We start from the raw sequence: 14790 nt of genomic DNA, 5'->3' as shown, positions 1-14790 counted from the left end.
AAATGAATGAAAAAAGAATTACTTTTAAAAAAATATTGTTATAAAAAGAGAAGGATCGGGCAAGGACTATTTTAAAATGTAGAATTAAAAAAATCTTAAATAAAAGCAAAATGCATACTTCAATTGGAAAGACAATAAGTTTGGGTCTAAAACACCCTATTATTTAAAACGATCTTTTTAATCATATGTTGATTTTGTAACATTTGTAGTTTTGCTTTTGTTATAATCCTCAGAAATATCACACACACACACACACGCACACGCACACACACACACACACACACACACACACACACACACACACACACACACACACACACACACACGCGCGCGCGCGCATATAAAGTTCAATTAAACATGTTAATGAGCAGACCAGGTGGTAATAGCCTGTTTAGTGCGACTAATTGTTGTGAGCAGTCTCTTCACACCTGGCCTGTACAGAAGGTGAGAAAGTGATGAAATGTTTGGACGTCCTTGACTCAACTCTGTGAGGATCCTTACAGCAGCCAGAGGTCTCTTAAGTGCTTTCAAAGCATTTTTGGGACAAAAAAAAACCTCCAAAAAGAATAACCTCTTCATGGCAGCCATTGTTGCTCCAGGGCATTTTCAGGAAACCAAGAAGTAATCAAATAAATATATACATAGATAAACAACTAGCTTTTTTCCATCCTTGAATTGTGCTATTTCAATTTAGTCCTGATGCTATTTATCATCCAGGAAAATACAGAAAAGCATTTCATGTAGCAAGAAAACAGCAATTGTCCATTAAATAAAGGCAAAATCGCACAACGTGACGCACAAACTTCTACCTAAATGTCACTTGAAATGATCACTCTTTTTTTTCCCTTGTCTACCAAACATTGTTGATAACACAATGGCATTTTAACAGAGTCTTTCAATACTGCTGTGGAAGAAGTTGACATCTTTAAATGTTTGTGAATTTCACACAACAATGTCTCCAACAAATAGTTCTCATATTACTTTTTTATTTATGAATCCTTATTTCTTCTAGGTTTTGTGAAAGTTGTATTTGTTAGACAACTCCTGAATACGCAATTCTAATGGTCAGCTGTTTTTTTAAAACCAATTTTCCACCAGTTTTGAAATAATGTACGGACAAAGTTAGTAATAATGATAACACTTAGGAAAAGGAAGCAAATTCTAAACTATTTATTTATTAAAATCCACATAATTAACATATTGGCTGTTTATTGCTTAACCTCTTAAGGCCCAAGGTGTTTTTTTTACATGCATTTTTATTTCTCTTTGCTATTTGGGCTTATTGGAACCTAATTGGAATAAAAACCTAAGTATCATCTTTTGATATGATGTAGAAAAATTATGTCCATATATGTAGACTCGTGGTCCGAATTTACATAAATCACTTTTTTTTAAATGCATATTTAACAGAAATGTTTTGATTATCAGAAAGTAAAAACAACATTATCCCCCATTTTGGATAGTTAAAAAATAGTGTTTGGGAAATTTCATATGCTGCAAAACTGTTGCAGGATGACACTGTATGTCTGTAACAAAATATAAAACATTAAATGTATTTTAAATAGCCACTTAAGCGCAAAAATGTGCTGTCCACATTTGTGGCCACTAAGCCCTAGGTTAAAAAGCACTTTTTATGCATGATCTAAATCCTTAATCCTACAAAATAAATCTAACCACTACCGTACTATTAATAAGCAAATTAGGAGTTTTGTTTTTAAAGGTTTGTTAACAGCAAGAATTAAGCTTTAAGATAAAGTGTGATTAACTCTAATATTATTAACTGTATTGTAACTGTATTTATTAAAACTGTTTTTAACCACATTGTAGCATTTCAGTTAACAATTAGCTAAAGTGCGCTTAATGTATTCCTGTAAATGCTTAAATCTGTAACTAATTTATTTAAATACAACTATAATTACTCTTTTGACTCTAATTTGAACCCTTATACCTGCCAATACAACTACAGCCAATGCATTTTATTTACAATGTTTTTATTATATGTACTCACTATATTACACTTTGCGTAAATACATCTAAAAATCTTAAAACTAAACCTAATCTTAATCTCACAGTAAAACCATGCTGGTAGTTAACATTACTAAGCACTTCAACTTATACTTCGTCTGTAACAAGGACATCATCATATAACAGAGTGTAACTGTGTTTTGAAATACAACTTAGAGAAAACATCAGTGTGCGCACATTTAGGAAATTCTTAAGGGCAGGTGCTCGATCAAGCCAAACACAATAGAAAAAGCCTGATGAAGCCCATGTAGAATTAAACATTGTCCTATTAAATTTGTCTTTTGAGAGCTGAAGTTTGCCTTTTTTTTACTTTTTCTTTTGAAAAACAATTTAAACATGGGCATTTTGGCATTTCCATATGTCGCTTAATGTAAACCATTTTCATTTTTAAGTTACAAGTACTAGTGCAAAAGAATGGAAAATACTGCACATTTGTTAAATTCGGATATTCTGACTTACTTATGTTTTGCTGAAGGAAACAGTTAGAATAACATACTGCCCCTCTGGGTTTGCAACCTCACTATATTTTTGTACATCTGCTGGCATTATGAGTAATAAGAAATATTAAATAATATAATGTTGTTCATCATCTTGCTAGGAGAAATATGTTATGCACGGTTTATGAAATAATATCAATGAAATAATATCAATAATTCCATCAATACCTCTTGCCTCATAATTATTTACATTCACTGGCTACTTTATTAGGTACACCTTACTAGTGCCGGGTTGGATCTCTTTTTGCCTTCAGAACTGCCTTAATCTTTTGTGGCATAGATTCAGCAAGGTACTGGAAATATTCCACAGAGATTTTGTTCCATAATGACATGATTGCATCACACTGTTGCTGCAGATTTTTCGCCTGCACATCCGCAATGGAAATCTCTTGTTCCACCACATCCCAAAGGTACTCTGTTGGATTGAGATCTGATGACTGTGGAGGCCATTTTAGTACAGTGAACTCATTGTCAAGAAATCAGTCTAAGATGATTCTGCTGTTATCCTGCTGGTAGCAGCCATCCAAAGATGGGTAAACTGTGGTCATAAGGGGATGGACATGGTCAGCAACAATACTCAAGTAGACTGTGGCACTGACACGTTGCTCAATTGGTACTAATAAACTCAATGTGTGCCAAGAAAATATCCCCCACATCATTATACCACCACCCACAGCCTGAACCACAGGAAGGCAGGATGGATCCATGCTTTCATGTTGTTTATGCCAAATTCTGACCCTACCATCCAAATGTCACAGCAGAAATTGAGACTTACAGACCAGAAAACGTTTTTCCAATCTTCTATTGTCCAATTTTGGTGAGCCTGTGCAAAATGTAGCTTCAGTTTCCTGTTCTTAGCTGACAGGAGTGGCACCCGAAGTGGCATCCATCTAAAAAGAGGCATGATTTTATAATATCCCTTAAATGATCATCTTGTTTGTACTTGTTCAGTTGTTTTTTAATTAAAGCTACTATAAATGTTGTTTGTGTAGGGAGCTAAAAATATTTCAGCTTAATTCAATATTTCCTGCTCAATTATGTACTTCTGTGGGAAGTAGCTTATAATAGCTTATGACAATGTGGATCCAGCCAGATGTTATTTCAAAATAAACCTCTTCAGTATGATCAAATACACATGATTCTATGAGAGCAACCTACTAGATGTACATCATCCCCTACTTAATGCTTACTTAATGCTTGAGATGAAAGACCTTGTAAGAAAGTATTTCACAATTATGTTTTTCAGGGACAAGCAGAAAATGACATTGCGTTCAGCAATTCTTAACCTTTTCACAGTCTACTTTGCTTGATGACTCTCTACCCTTCTTTCTCTCTCTCTTTCACTCAACGCCGACCCCATCCATCACCACTTTCTAGGTGACTCTCTTCACTATCATTATCTCTTCTTTGTTTCCTCTATGACCTCCTCTTTCCTCCTTCAGTTGACTGTTCGGTAACCGATATGCCTGTCACACTCCCTTTGTCTTTTCCATCCTCTTTCTTTCTCCCCTACCATTTATCTTGACCCAACAATATCTCAGGCTTTACCACAAACCTCTCTTTAATTCACATGAAGCTCAAAATGTCCTTTTGGTGGCTCATGTGCTCACTGCTCAGTCCAAAAAATTTCATCTTCACCTCTCAAACGCTTTTGCTAAGACAGAGGACTCACAGTCGCTCAAAGACCCGGAGCAGAACCACAACGAGACTCACTCATGGCTGTGTCACAACGAATCACAAATATAATTAAGCTGAATATGCTGTCTGTTCCTTCACAGATCTGCTCGAAAATTGCTTTAATGCCTGAGGTAGGTAATTTATGCGCACATGAATTTACGTGTCAGGTTTTTCGTATTCAAACCCCAGTAAGGGCCTTTTCTATTTATAGGTGCTCACATGGCTGTATCTCTTCCTAGAAGGTATAAAGTGTCCATGTTATTTAAAAACCTGAGGTTTACTGAAAGTTCATCATAATATGTAGTTGAACAAAACAGTGGTGTGCTTATAAATTAATCTCCTGTGAAAGCCAATGCCAGACAGTTATTATTTCTAAGACTTAGGGCTGTTTGATTCCAATATTTTGGATCCTGATTCCACTTCCTATTTCTGGAATTTATTAACTTGATTCAGAGAATCCATTCTTCGCTGTAGTTGCGATACTTCTTCAATTTGTGTGTATTCAACCCTCCTCACCATTAATAAAAGGAAGCAATATCGAACACATGAGTTTTATTGCATGCATATCACACTACAGTGTCTAAGATTCATGTAACAGAAGCAGTAATATGTACACTAAAGTTTTAGCATTACAATACTGAAATAAACTGTTTATCTGTGAGTCAGATGTGCATGGATGTTTGGTTATAACAACGGTTTTGCCATTTCAGCGAGTCAGGATTTTCACACTATTTAGAAATATAAATAAAGTAAAAAAAAGTTTTTAAGTGAAGCTTATTTATAAACTAATTTCGAGAGGATCACATCCTTATGATTGATCACAGCTGATCCCGCATCAGCTCATGATTGATTCACTAATCAGATGTTTCCTAACTCACTAAAAATAACCTTCTTATTTCTTATCTCAGTATATTCATCTTGAAGAACCACCCCCCACCCACCCCTACTCCCCTTCCTTTCTAGATGGGGAACAAAATGGCCCGGTGATTTGCACTGTTGCCTCACAGCAAGAATGTCAAAGTCCCTACTAAACAAGATCACATTTCTGAGCAGAGTTTGCTCGTTCTCCTCTGAGCTCGCATAGGTTTTTCCCCCGGTTCTCCAGCTTCCTTCCACAGTCCAAAAAACACATAACCTAAGTAACATACCAAATTGACAGCAAAGTCAAGATCTTAGCAAGCCATATAAATATAAGTCAAGGAAGTTCATTGAGATCTACCTGAGCTCAAACTCCTCTCTCGCCTTGCTAACGGGAGGGAGCTCAGGGCTCTATCCCAGGACAGCATGCCAAACAAGCTTTAATATTAATCAACAGCTTAGTGTGAACTCTTGAAAAAACACATCATGAATCAGTTTTTATAATTTATATATAATTTATGGGGCTCAAACCTTGTGGATTATAATTCAGTTTCATCATTAATTTCTAAAGCATGCTTTTTTTTAAGGCACGTACAACAAACAACATTCGTGTGTCAATATCGTGAACATTAGGTACAGAATTAAGTTAAGACTTAAACAAACACTATTAGCTTAAATTAATGAAAAGTAGGCGAAATAGTGGCTAAGTGGTTAGCACTAGTCGCCTCACAGCAAGAAGGTCGCTGGTTCGAGTCCTGACTGGGTCAGATGGCATTTCTGTGTAGAGTTTGCATGCTCTCCCCCTGTTGCCATGAGTTTCCTCCTGGTGCCCCATGTTTCCATTACAGCCCAAAGACATGCGCTATAGGTGAATTGAATAAACTACATTGGTCATGGTGTATGAGTGTGTACGAATATTTCCCAGTTCTGGGTTGCAGCTGGGAGGTTATTCGCTAACATATGCTGGATAAGTTAGCAGTTCATTCGCTGAAGTGATTCCTGATAAATAAATGGACTAAGCCTAAGAAAAATGAATGAATGAATGAATGAATGAATGAAGTAAAAAAAAAAAAAAAACTGCAGATATGGTTATTAAAACCAATTAATTGAAGTGAACCATGCAAATTTGCTCACAGGAATGTATCTGACCATTATCTGGAAGTTACTTCTGATTATTATTAGCAAAAGAGGGTAAAACTAATTCCTTTAAAATGATAAGTGAAGTCAATTGTCTTTATGGAATCGATTCTGAACTTTGGAATCTACTCTCTCAGAATCAGGGAATTAATTCTTTTTGGAAATGACTCCCAGTTCTTTTACTTATTCTAAATAGTCACTTGATAAAGTAAAAAAAAAAAGTTGAAATGGAGTCACAAAGTTTCCCAGCTGAAACTTGATAGAGTTAGATACACAGTCAATGATAAAACCAAAACTCAAGGCTCTCCTTACTGCTAAACAACAAAGGCTCTATCTCAGAATTAACTTCCAGTACACTTTAATGATTTATTGATGACTATGGTCCTGTATCCCCTTTCTCACACTCTCCGTAATATGAGTGAGGATTCCTCGTATCTGAGCACTGACAAAGTTCAAAACGTAATTACACTCAATCCAATTGAATACCTCAACCTCAACTCTGATCTTTAAAAAAAAAAAAAAACACAATGGAAGCTCAAAGAGGTCACGTATAGCACGTCTAGTTGTATCAATAAAATGGCAGCGAGACGAACAGTGCACTTTAAAGATAATTGCTTAGCACATGGCATTGTACTTCATTTGTTTGTCAGAAGTTTGTAAAACCGAAACAGGTTTTCAATTTGGTAGTCATCAGATCATCGTATCTTTGGAATTTGCCAGTAAACCAAGCTGTCTGTTCTTATATATCTGCTCCCATCTGCTTGCCAGTAAGGCGTAGTAGATAGCGTGACATGATTTGATGGTTGAGGTATTTTTCTATTATATACAAGGGTAAACAAATATGCCTGTGTTAGTGTGCGAGAGTATAAGCATGTTGTATGTACGACAGCTGATGCTGGAGCTATTTGCTTCTATTTGTCACATTGTATAGATCAAATGCAACCTTAATTCAGAATTATATAACCAAAAGAGGAAAAAAACATTGCATTCTCTCTCTACAGTTTACAGTAAAAACACATAATGTCAATTAAATGGAGAAAGCTGGAATATTCTCATTTGTAGCGTGTCCTCTGGAGTAACCAATTCCATGGGTAAAGTGTAATGAGATCCAGTGTTAATGTGTTCTGATAGGAGGGTGAGGGTACATGTCAATAAATGTTAAGATCTGCATTCTTGATGAATGAGCTAATGCAAAATTGTATTGGATTCTTCTTCATTAAATTGTCTCCCGGACTCCAACTCATTAATCTGTTCCATTTCAGATAAGATGATATTTTTTTCCTGTGACTTGTTCAAGTGCACTTAACTGCTCTTCAAGTCCTGGATCAAAAACAAAACCCAGAGTTGTCTGTGCATCATTCGAGTTACACTGTATCTGTATCTGTATTTTTTTAATTCAACTATACAGTGGTGCGGCCAGGTAGGGGCCTTACAAGATAATGTGCCCAGGGGCCCCTGAGTTCTTAATCCGGGCCTGCATGCTAGTAAAAAGAATGTATGTAAATCTGCTTTGTCTTACTCAGGATCCCAAAATTAGGAACGTTTGTTTATAACAGTGTCCTTGATAATGTCAGTCTGACCTTAACAGCTTGTGTGGCTAAAGTGCAGACTTTTTTGTCACAATGTAATGAATGCAGAATTGCTGTTCCTGAAGAATGAGGCAATTATATTGTGCCTGATAGCCACATACCATAAGTAAACCTTATTGCAAAAAGTCGTAAAAGCCATTTTCACAGACATTTTAAGTGCCCCTATTATGATTATTTATTCTGAAAAGTTTTTGTAGTCAAGCCATTTGGTGCGACCAAAATCAAGAACTGTCTGTAAAATCAATTTTAACTTCAACAACCTTTTAAAAAGCATGATCATTACTGTTATATACAGTCAAGGGAATTGCATGTGATATGTTGTCAAAGACATGACCCACAACACTGTAAAATGGAGCAGTGCAATTAATTAAATCAGTTCCTTTGACTCAATGTTTAAAAAAAGCTTATTGTACTTAACAGAAACAATTTACGTAAACTCAAATTTTGATTGTATAAACCTTAACTTAAACTGAACGAGTTAACCTAGCCTTGCAGATTTTTGGTTTTGGTTGCTTTGTGTCAAAAGAAGTTAATATGTTCGATTTAGGTTGTGATGTCAGATGACCAAAATTTTAGGTTAATGTTGGACATTGATGTTAGCCTGCCGTTGGGTTCTGATGTGAACCAAATTTTCATTTCCAAACAAACACAAACATTACTGTATGTGATTTTTTTTACCCAACACTAACAAATTAGTCATAAACATTGTTTTCTATTGGTATTGAGGTTTCTATGATGTTGAAATGTGTAGGGTTGTAGGCCTATGATTTGATTAATAGAAGATGGGCTGAATTTGTTTTAAGATTGTGTATTATGTATAATCCACCACATTAATCATACAAGTACATAAATAAAGTGTTACTGATAGCTAACTTAACACAAGCTAATGCCAAATAATACTTAATCACAATGATTTTAATTAACGTGACATTTTTGAGCCAGGGGCCAGGAATTGTGTGCTAATAAGAATATAACTCTAGCTCTATAACTCAGAACACAAATCCAGTTAATTCAACAATACTACAATTATTAATAAAGTAAATATGTAAATAAAGTAAATATAAGTATTACAGTAAATATGACTCAATGTATTGTAGTAATATGTATAAGAAATTATAAGAAAGAATAAAACAAAGTTAATTGACTTGGGAGCAGGTTTAAATCATTCAATTATAAAAGTATTTTTTACAGTGCAGTAGTTCATGATCGCTGTGAAAATTACAACATGGTAAATGTTCATGTACGTCTCACCCACTGTTTGACAAGCATGAATTATGATGTATTTGTGTCTACACGGGAAGTATGTGATTTTGCATGCACTGCTTGTCATATAAAGCAGGGATTCTGGAACTTTGCAGCCAGCGAATCCTAAAATAACAATTTCAGTGACTTCCAGTATCCTTGGAGGGGGTTTTAAACATACAAGTGTTGCACAAAATGGTACACGCACAACAATAGCCTATAAACACAAGCATATTGACAACAGTCTAACAACCATATATCTTTTTTGGTCATTTGTTCAATTTAATATTAACCTTATTTAATAAGACTGGTGCGGGCACAATGTTTACTGCACAAGTCTATTCTTGGTTTAATTTTGGAGACGGCCACTTGGAGATCATCATGTATGTTTAGCTGTATATAATAATAAAAAAAAGAAATAACAGAAATTAATCATCAGCAATTACAGCATTACTTTCAGAACTGATTTACAGTGATTCCTAACAGATTAGCCTAATGCCTCCAAATAATATATATTCTGACCAGGTAGTATACACTTTCGCTAAATAGTAATTGGCACTTACACAGAAACTCCCTTCATTGTCATTGAAGTTAGAAATGAATCTCATTCTTTGTGTCATAATTTATAGAATTCGTAGCGCATTCATGATCTAAACACAAATGTTTGTGATTGCCTATTATTCTCAGTGAACTGACAATATGTTACACATTTCATTTTAATTGCGATAGTAGTTTAGACATACTTTGTAAGGACATTTTTGGGCATTAATCAAATAATTTGAACTTTGAGAAAAGAGCTGATGTGAGGCGTATGAGAAAATAAAAATGCTTTTTGACCTTGATGGTTGTAAACCTATTGCAGGGGTCCTCCCAAATGAAAATAGAATAACATGGATATGTTATAAAAACACAATGGCATAAAGTCTTTCATTTACAGTAATTGTAAGTGTTAAAGAGATCATGAAAACTTTGAAATTATCACTGTTTTTTTTCACAGGGTCAAAACACCCTGACTAACTTAAGAAGTGGACCTCAAGCGGAAAGTATTTAAGACATATGATATAACCCGTTTAACTTCTGACACACTAAATGTATAGCTCTGACGTCTGAAATAAAGAGTGTATTAGAGAGATAAAACTGCAACTATTCAGTGTGGTTTATATAAAGAGGCTGGCACCGACAGGCATCCTCCAATGCAAAGCTAATGCATGGTGCTGAACTACAGTCCAAAGAGTATTTGGACCACATTACTCTATGACGAATACATTTGGCTGTATGTGCAAATGGACAGCTGCATGCTCTAAAGGTTGTTTTTAAGGGGCAGTTTATTATTACTGCTCAGATGCTTTTTCATCTCCATCTGGCGGTTGGAAAACTCTACATTTAGATAACAGAATAAGACAGCACATATTTTCTTTAATATAATATGCACGGAGGAATTGCTGATAACACCATCAGGAATATGTTTTTAAACTCAACAAATGCACTTCTCACACATTTCATGCATGATATGTGGCTGAATGCATGCCTATTAGAGCAAGGTGATAATGGCGTAATAATGATGAAAAAAAGATCTTTTTCCTAGAGGGAAGCTGTCACACTGGATATGTCTCAGTAGCTCTAAGGCTTTAAGTCAAAAGCCCAATTAGACAGTTTCAAAAAAAGGTCAACTTGTTTATTAGAATTTCTTTTTTTAAGTACTGACAGGCTTGCAAAACATCAGCAACACATTTTTTTAATTCAGACTTATATTTTCAAAAAATATATATACACTTTTAACAGTCTTATTAGTGTTTTAAAGATGAATGGGCTGATAAATAAACACATAAGATAATACATAAAAATAATAAATCTTTAAATGTTAGAATTGTGCAGCTTTTTCAGGAAGCTTTTATCCAGACAATAGAGACAAGTGTTTAGAAATACTGAAGAGAACTTTGACTAAATTGAGCTGTAGGATGACAATAACTTTACAACAATGACATTTATCAAACTGAATTAGATCAATTTGAGCAAAATAAAAGTAATAATAATAATTTACTTTGATCTACTTTGCCCAATTGTTTAATATTGTGTAATATAATAGTTTGCAATTCTGACATACATTAAAATTACTGTAAGTATTGCATAAGGTGGATTTTACTACATTAACACTAAAATATCATTTTCCAGTTTATTAGCTGCCCAAAAACATTGCATTGTATAAAGCACTTTATATATAAACAAGTTTGACTTGGTTTGTTACTTGTTCTAAGAGATAACAGGAATGCATTAGAAGTAATAAAACTATAAATAAATCTGTCTAAAGCGAAATATGTATCTTTTAAAATGCTATCAAGTGCACTTTGAACAGCCCTGCCATGGCATTAATACTTCATCTTGTGACTTTAAATACCTTTTGTCTATTACAGAAACAGACATAGAGCAATCTGGAGTAAAAATTCTTGCTTAAGGGGATTACTAATAATTCAAGAATCACTCTTAGCAGTGTTTGAACTTGGCGACTTCAGGTTTTAACCAATGTGCAGCTAATTATTTTCCTCGCAGCGCTTATTAAACTAAAGAAAATGTCGATTTCGACGTTGAAACAGCATGAATGACCAAAAATAATGAATGAACACGTGCATAAGTAATCGCGAGGATGTGAAAGAAGCTGAACCTTCTCCGACCCAAATTCCTTGCCGATTTCGTTGTCTTCCACAGCGGGGCAGCGTAACCGCGATCTACAGACAGCATCACACATCCATGGGCATTTGAGGAGAACTTAACTTGCTGTCGGATGTCACATACCAACAATCTGATGTAGACAGAAAGCTATAAAAGTGCGGACACATGTCCGCGCTCAGACCGTGAAGGCGTGCGCACCATCGAGGACCATGACATGATAACAGAGCTTCAGTTTACGCACGTTTACGCAAACGCATTAACCGCCACACATGGTTTTACAATGGAATCAAGTCCTATCATTTATGGCGAGGATTTCTGAAGTGAAGATAAAATGAAAATAAATGGCAGCGGCTTGATGAACAGTTCTTCACTGAGCCCTCACGATGAGAACACCCTGAATCGCCCTCCCTGGGTCGCCACAACTTTGGGCAGTTTTCTGATCTTCACTATCGTGGTTGATATATTGGGGAACCTCTTGGTGATCTTCTCCGTCTACAGAAACAAGAAACTTAGAAACGCAGGTAAGATCGCTTTTAAAACGAAAATGGCAAGCCGTTTCAACATATTTTTGTCTGTCAATAACCTAGTTTTTTTCTACTATTATCATTTACTTTCACCTGTAACAGTTCATAGAACACACAGTGGCTAACATTTATTTTATTAATCATCGGCACACAATAAGATTTGTTTTCTGGAAGCTTAATGCTTTTTTTGTCATTTACTATGGTTTTATCATTTACAAATGATAACCTGATATCTCTCTAGATATGCATCACGATTGTTGATACAGTGCGAACGATTATTTTTTAGCAAGTACAATTATTCACTGTATATATAATTAATAAAACCAGTACTTATTAAGTGTGTGGTAACATTTTTTAAACAATAGATATAATTTGTACTGTGGTAATTTGACTAGTAACTTTGTAGTTAATTAAAAACTTACTAGTGAAACTTTGGCACCAGGATTCCACATAATTGAGTGCTTAAATTACAGCATATCGAATGACAACAAGATTACATGCATATTTATAAAACTATCCATTTCACTTAAGGTAACATTTCTTAAAACAATTGTTTTTCCCCCTGACACCAAGAGTTGTTTGTATGGTGTCTTTATGATTCATTAAAAGAAACAAACAACAATTGTAGCTAACATTGCTTTACACACTAATTACCCATGGCTTTTACTGAGGCAATGACTAGTCAGAATGCTTACTTTGCAGTAAATTAAAAACTTTCTACTGGGCACCAGGATTCCAGATAATGATGTTTTGTTTTAAATACAGGATTTAAAATAATGACAGATATAAATCCATAATAGTAAGTGTAAACTGTCCTCTGATATAAAGTGTGTTTTAAAAATCTGTAACACTTTTTCGTCAACCCTATTGTCTATTACACAGGTTCCATGTACATATAGCAAATACAATACATGATTACATGCAACTAACCCTAAACCTAACCTTAATTCCTACCTTAACTATATATTAAGTGCATGTAAATAATTAACTAACATCCCTAAGTAGTTAAATAAATAGGCACACTGGGACACCTTAAAATAAAATAAAACCCACAAACTTATTAGAATCAGGCAGCATTCTTCATAAGCTTCACATTCTTCCTGTGATTTCATATTTTTAGTCAGTACTTATGAGGTATATTAATGTACCGGATGATAGCAAACTATTTTTAGAGGTTTCAGGTAACTGGCCCAATATCAAACAACACTGAACAGGCCAGTCATTTTCCTGTGAGTGGATGGAGTGCTTATCACCGGTGTCACACAGACCCATATGTCACTTTCCTCTGCCAATAGAGACAGAGACCTTATGCTGGTCCTCAGCTGAGAAGTTTGTGGCACCAGTTTGAAAACTAATATGGACAAGAAAAACAGGTTTTGGACAAATATACTTTAAAGTGCTCTGTTTACATCAAGTGCTGAGCAATTCCAATTAACTTTACTTAAATGTGCATTAAAATGTGGAGGAGCTTGTTGGTTTTAGTGCTTTAGAAATTAAGTTGGAACGTGGTGGTATCATATTCATATTATAATAACTGATAAAGATTTCATCACGGATATGGCATTATGATGGTGTTGTGTTAGATTACAAAAGCATGTTGAAAAAAAAATGAAAGTTTAATGACAAGAAATACTTAAGTTTACTGTGTCCTCATTACAGTGTATTTAACTATTTAGTAATATTAATTAATTATATGTACTTATTATATGGTAAGGGTTAGAATGCTAGGCTACGCTTGGTTTAGGGTTAGTTACATGTAATTATGCATTTTTATTATTATTAATTTATTGTAACTACTATAGGAAGTACATAGAATGTGTATCAAGGACACCTTAAAATAAATGATTACCATACAGTTTGTTTCTAAATGCAGTAAAACACTTTACAATAAAGTGTAACTAAAATGCAAACAAATGTTTGTAACAGACAGAAGTGCAAAACATCAGTATCAAGATATTAAGCTGGTAACATTGCTGGAATCAACTAATTTAAAATAAACTGGATTTAAGAATGGGGCGGCGCAGTGGGTAGCGCTGTTGCCTTACAGCAAAAAGGTCGCTGGTTCGAGCCTTGGCTGGATCAGTTGGCATTTCTGTGTGGAGTTTGCATGTTCTCCTCTTGTTGGCGTGGGTTTCCTCTGGATGCTCCGTTTCCCCTAACAAGTCCAAAGACACGTGCTACACGTGAATTAGGTAGGCTAAAATGTCCATAGTGTATGTGTGTGAATAAGAGTGTATGGGTGTTTCCTAGTGGTGGGTTGCAGCTGAAAGAGCATCCGCTGCGTAAAACGTGTGATAGATGAGTTGGCGGTTTATTCCGCTGTGGCAACCGCAGATTAATAATGGGACTAAGCTGAAAAGAAAATTAATGAATTAATAGATTTAAGAACTTTTATATGTAATTAAAAATTTGAATGTCGGTTTAAAAATATGTAAATACTGACTGACTTTCAGACATTTAAACTGACTTTCTTCTCAAGTGTCTGACTGAATCAGAAAGTTATGCTGTGCTCATAGACTGTTAAAGATATGAACGTAGTATCCGTAACAACACCCGTTTCTGAAGAACCCAAAA

At 34.9% G+C, this 14790-nt stretch overlaps 1 protein-coding gene and 1 long non-coding RNA gene across 4 annotated transcripts in view; one reads left to right on the top strand and one right to left on the bottom strand.

The window, feature by feature from the left end:
• Positions 1–14790, bottom strand: part of LOC141377537 (uncharacterized) — a 163744-nt gene that overhangs the window by 89450 nt on the left and 59504 nt on the right. The gene's annotated exons all lie outside the window — the stretch shown is intronic.
• mtnr1ab (melatonin receptor 1A b) overlaps positions 11699–14790 on the top strand; it is a 34744-nt gene continuing 31652 nt past the window's right edge. Inside the window, exon 1 of the mRNA XM_087281625.1 lies at positions 11699–12213. Coding sequence (XP_087137751.1) covers positions 12024–12213 — 190 coding nt within the window. The 5' untranslated portion in view covers positions 11699–12023. The remainder of the gene's footprint in view (positions 12214–14790) is intronic.

Source organism: Danio rerio, chromosome 14 (genome assembly GCF_052040795.2).
Source record: "Danio rerio strain M-AB ecotype USA chromosome 14, GRCz13ab, whole genome shotgun sequence".
Taxonomy (NCBI): domain Eukaryota; kingdom Metazoa; phylum Chordata; class Actinopteri; order Cypriniformes; family Danionidae; genus Danio; species Danio rerio.
The sequence above is the reverse complement of the archived record's forward strand: the minus strand, read 5'-3'. Positions and strand labels throughout refer to the sequence as shown.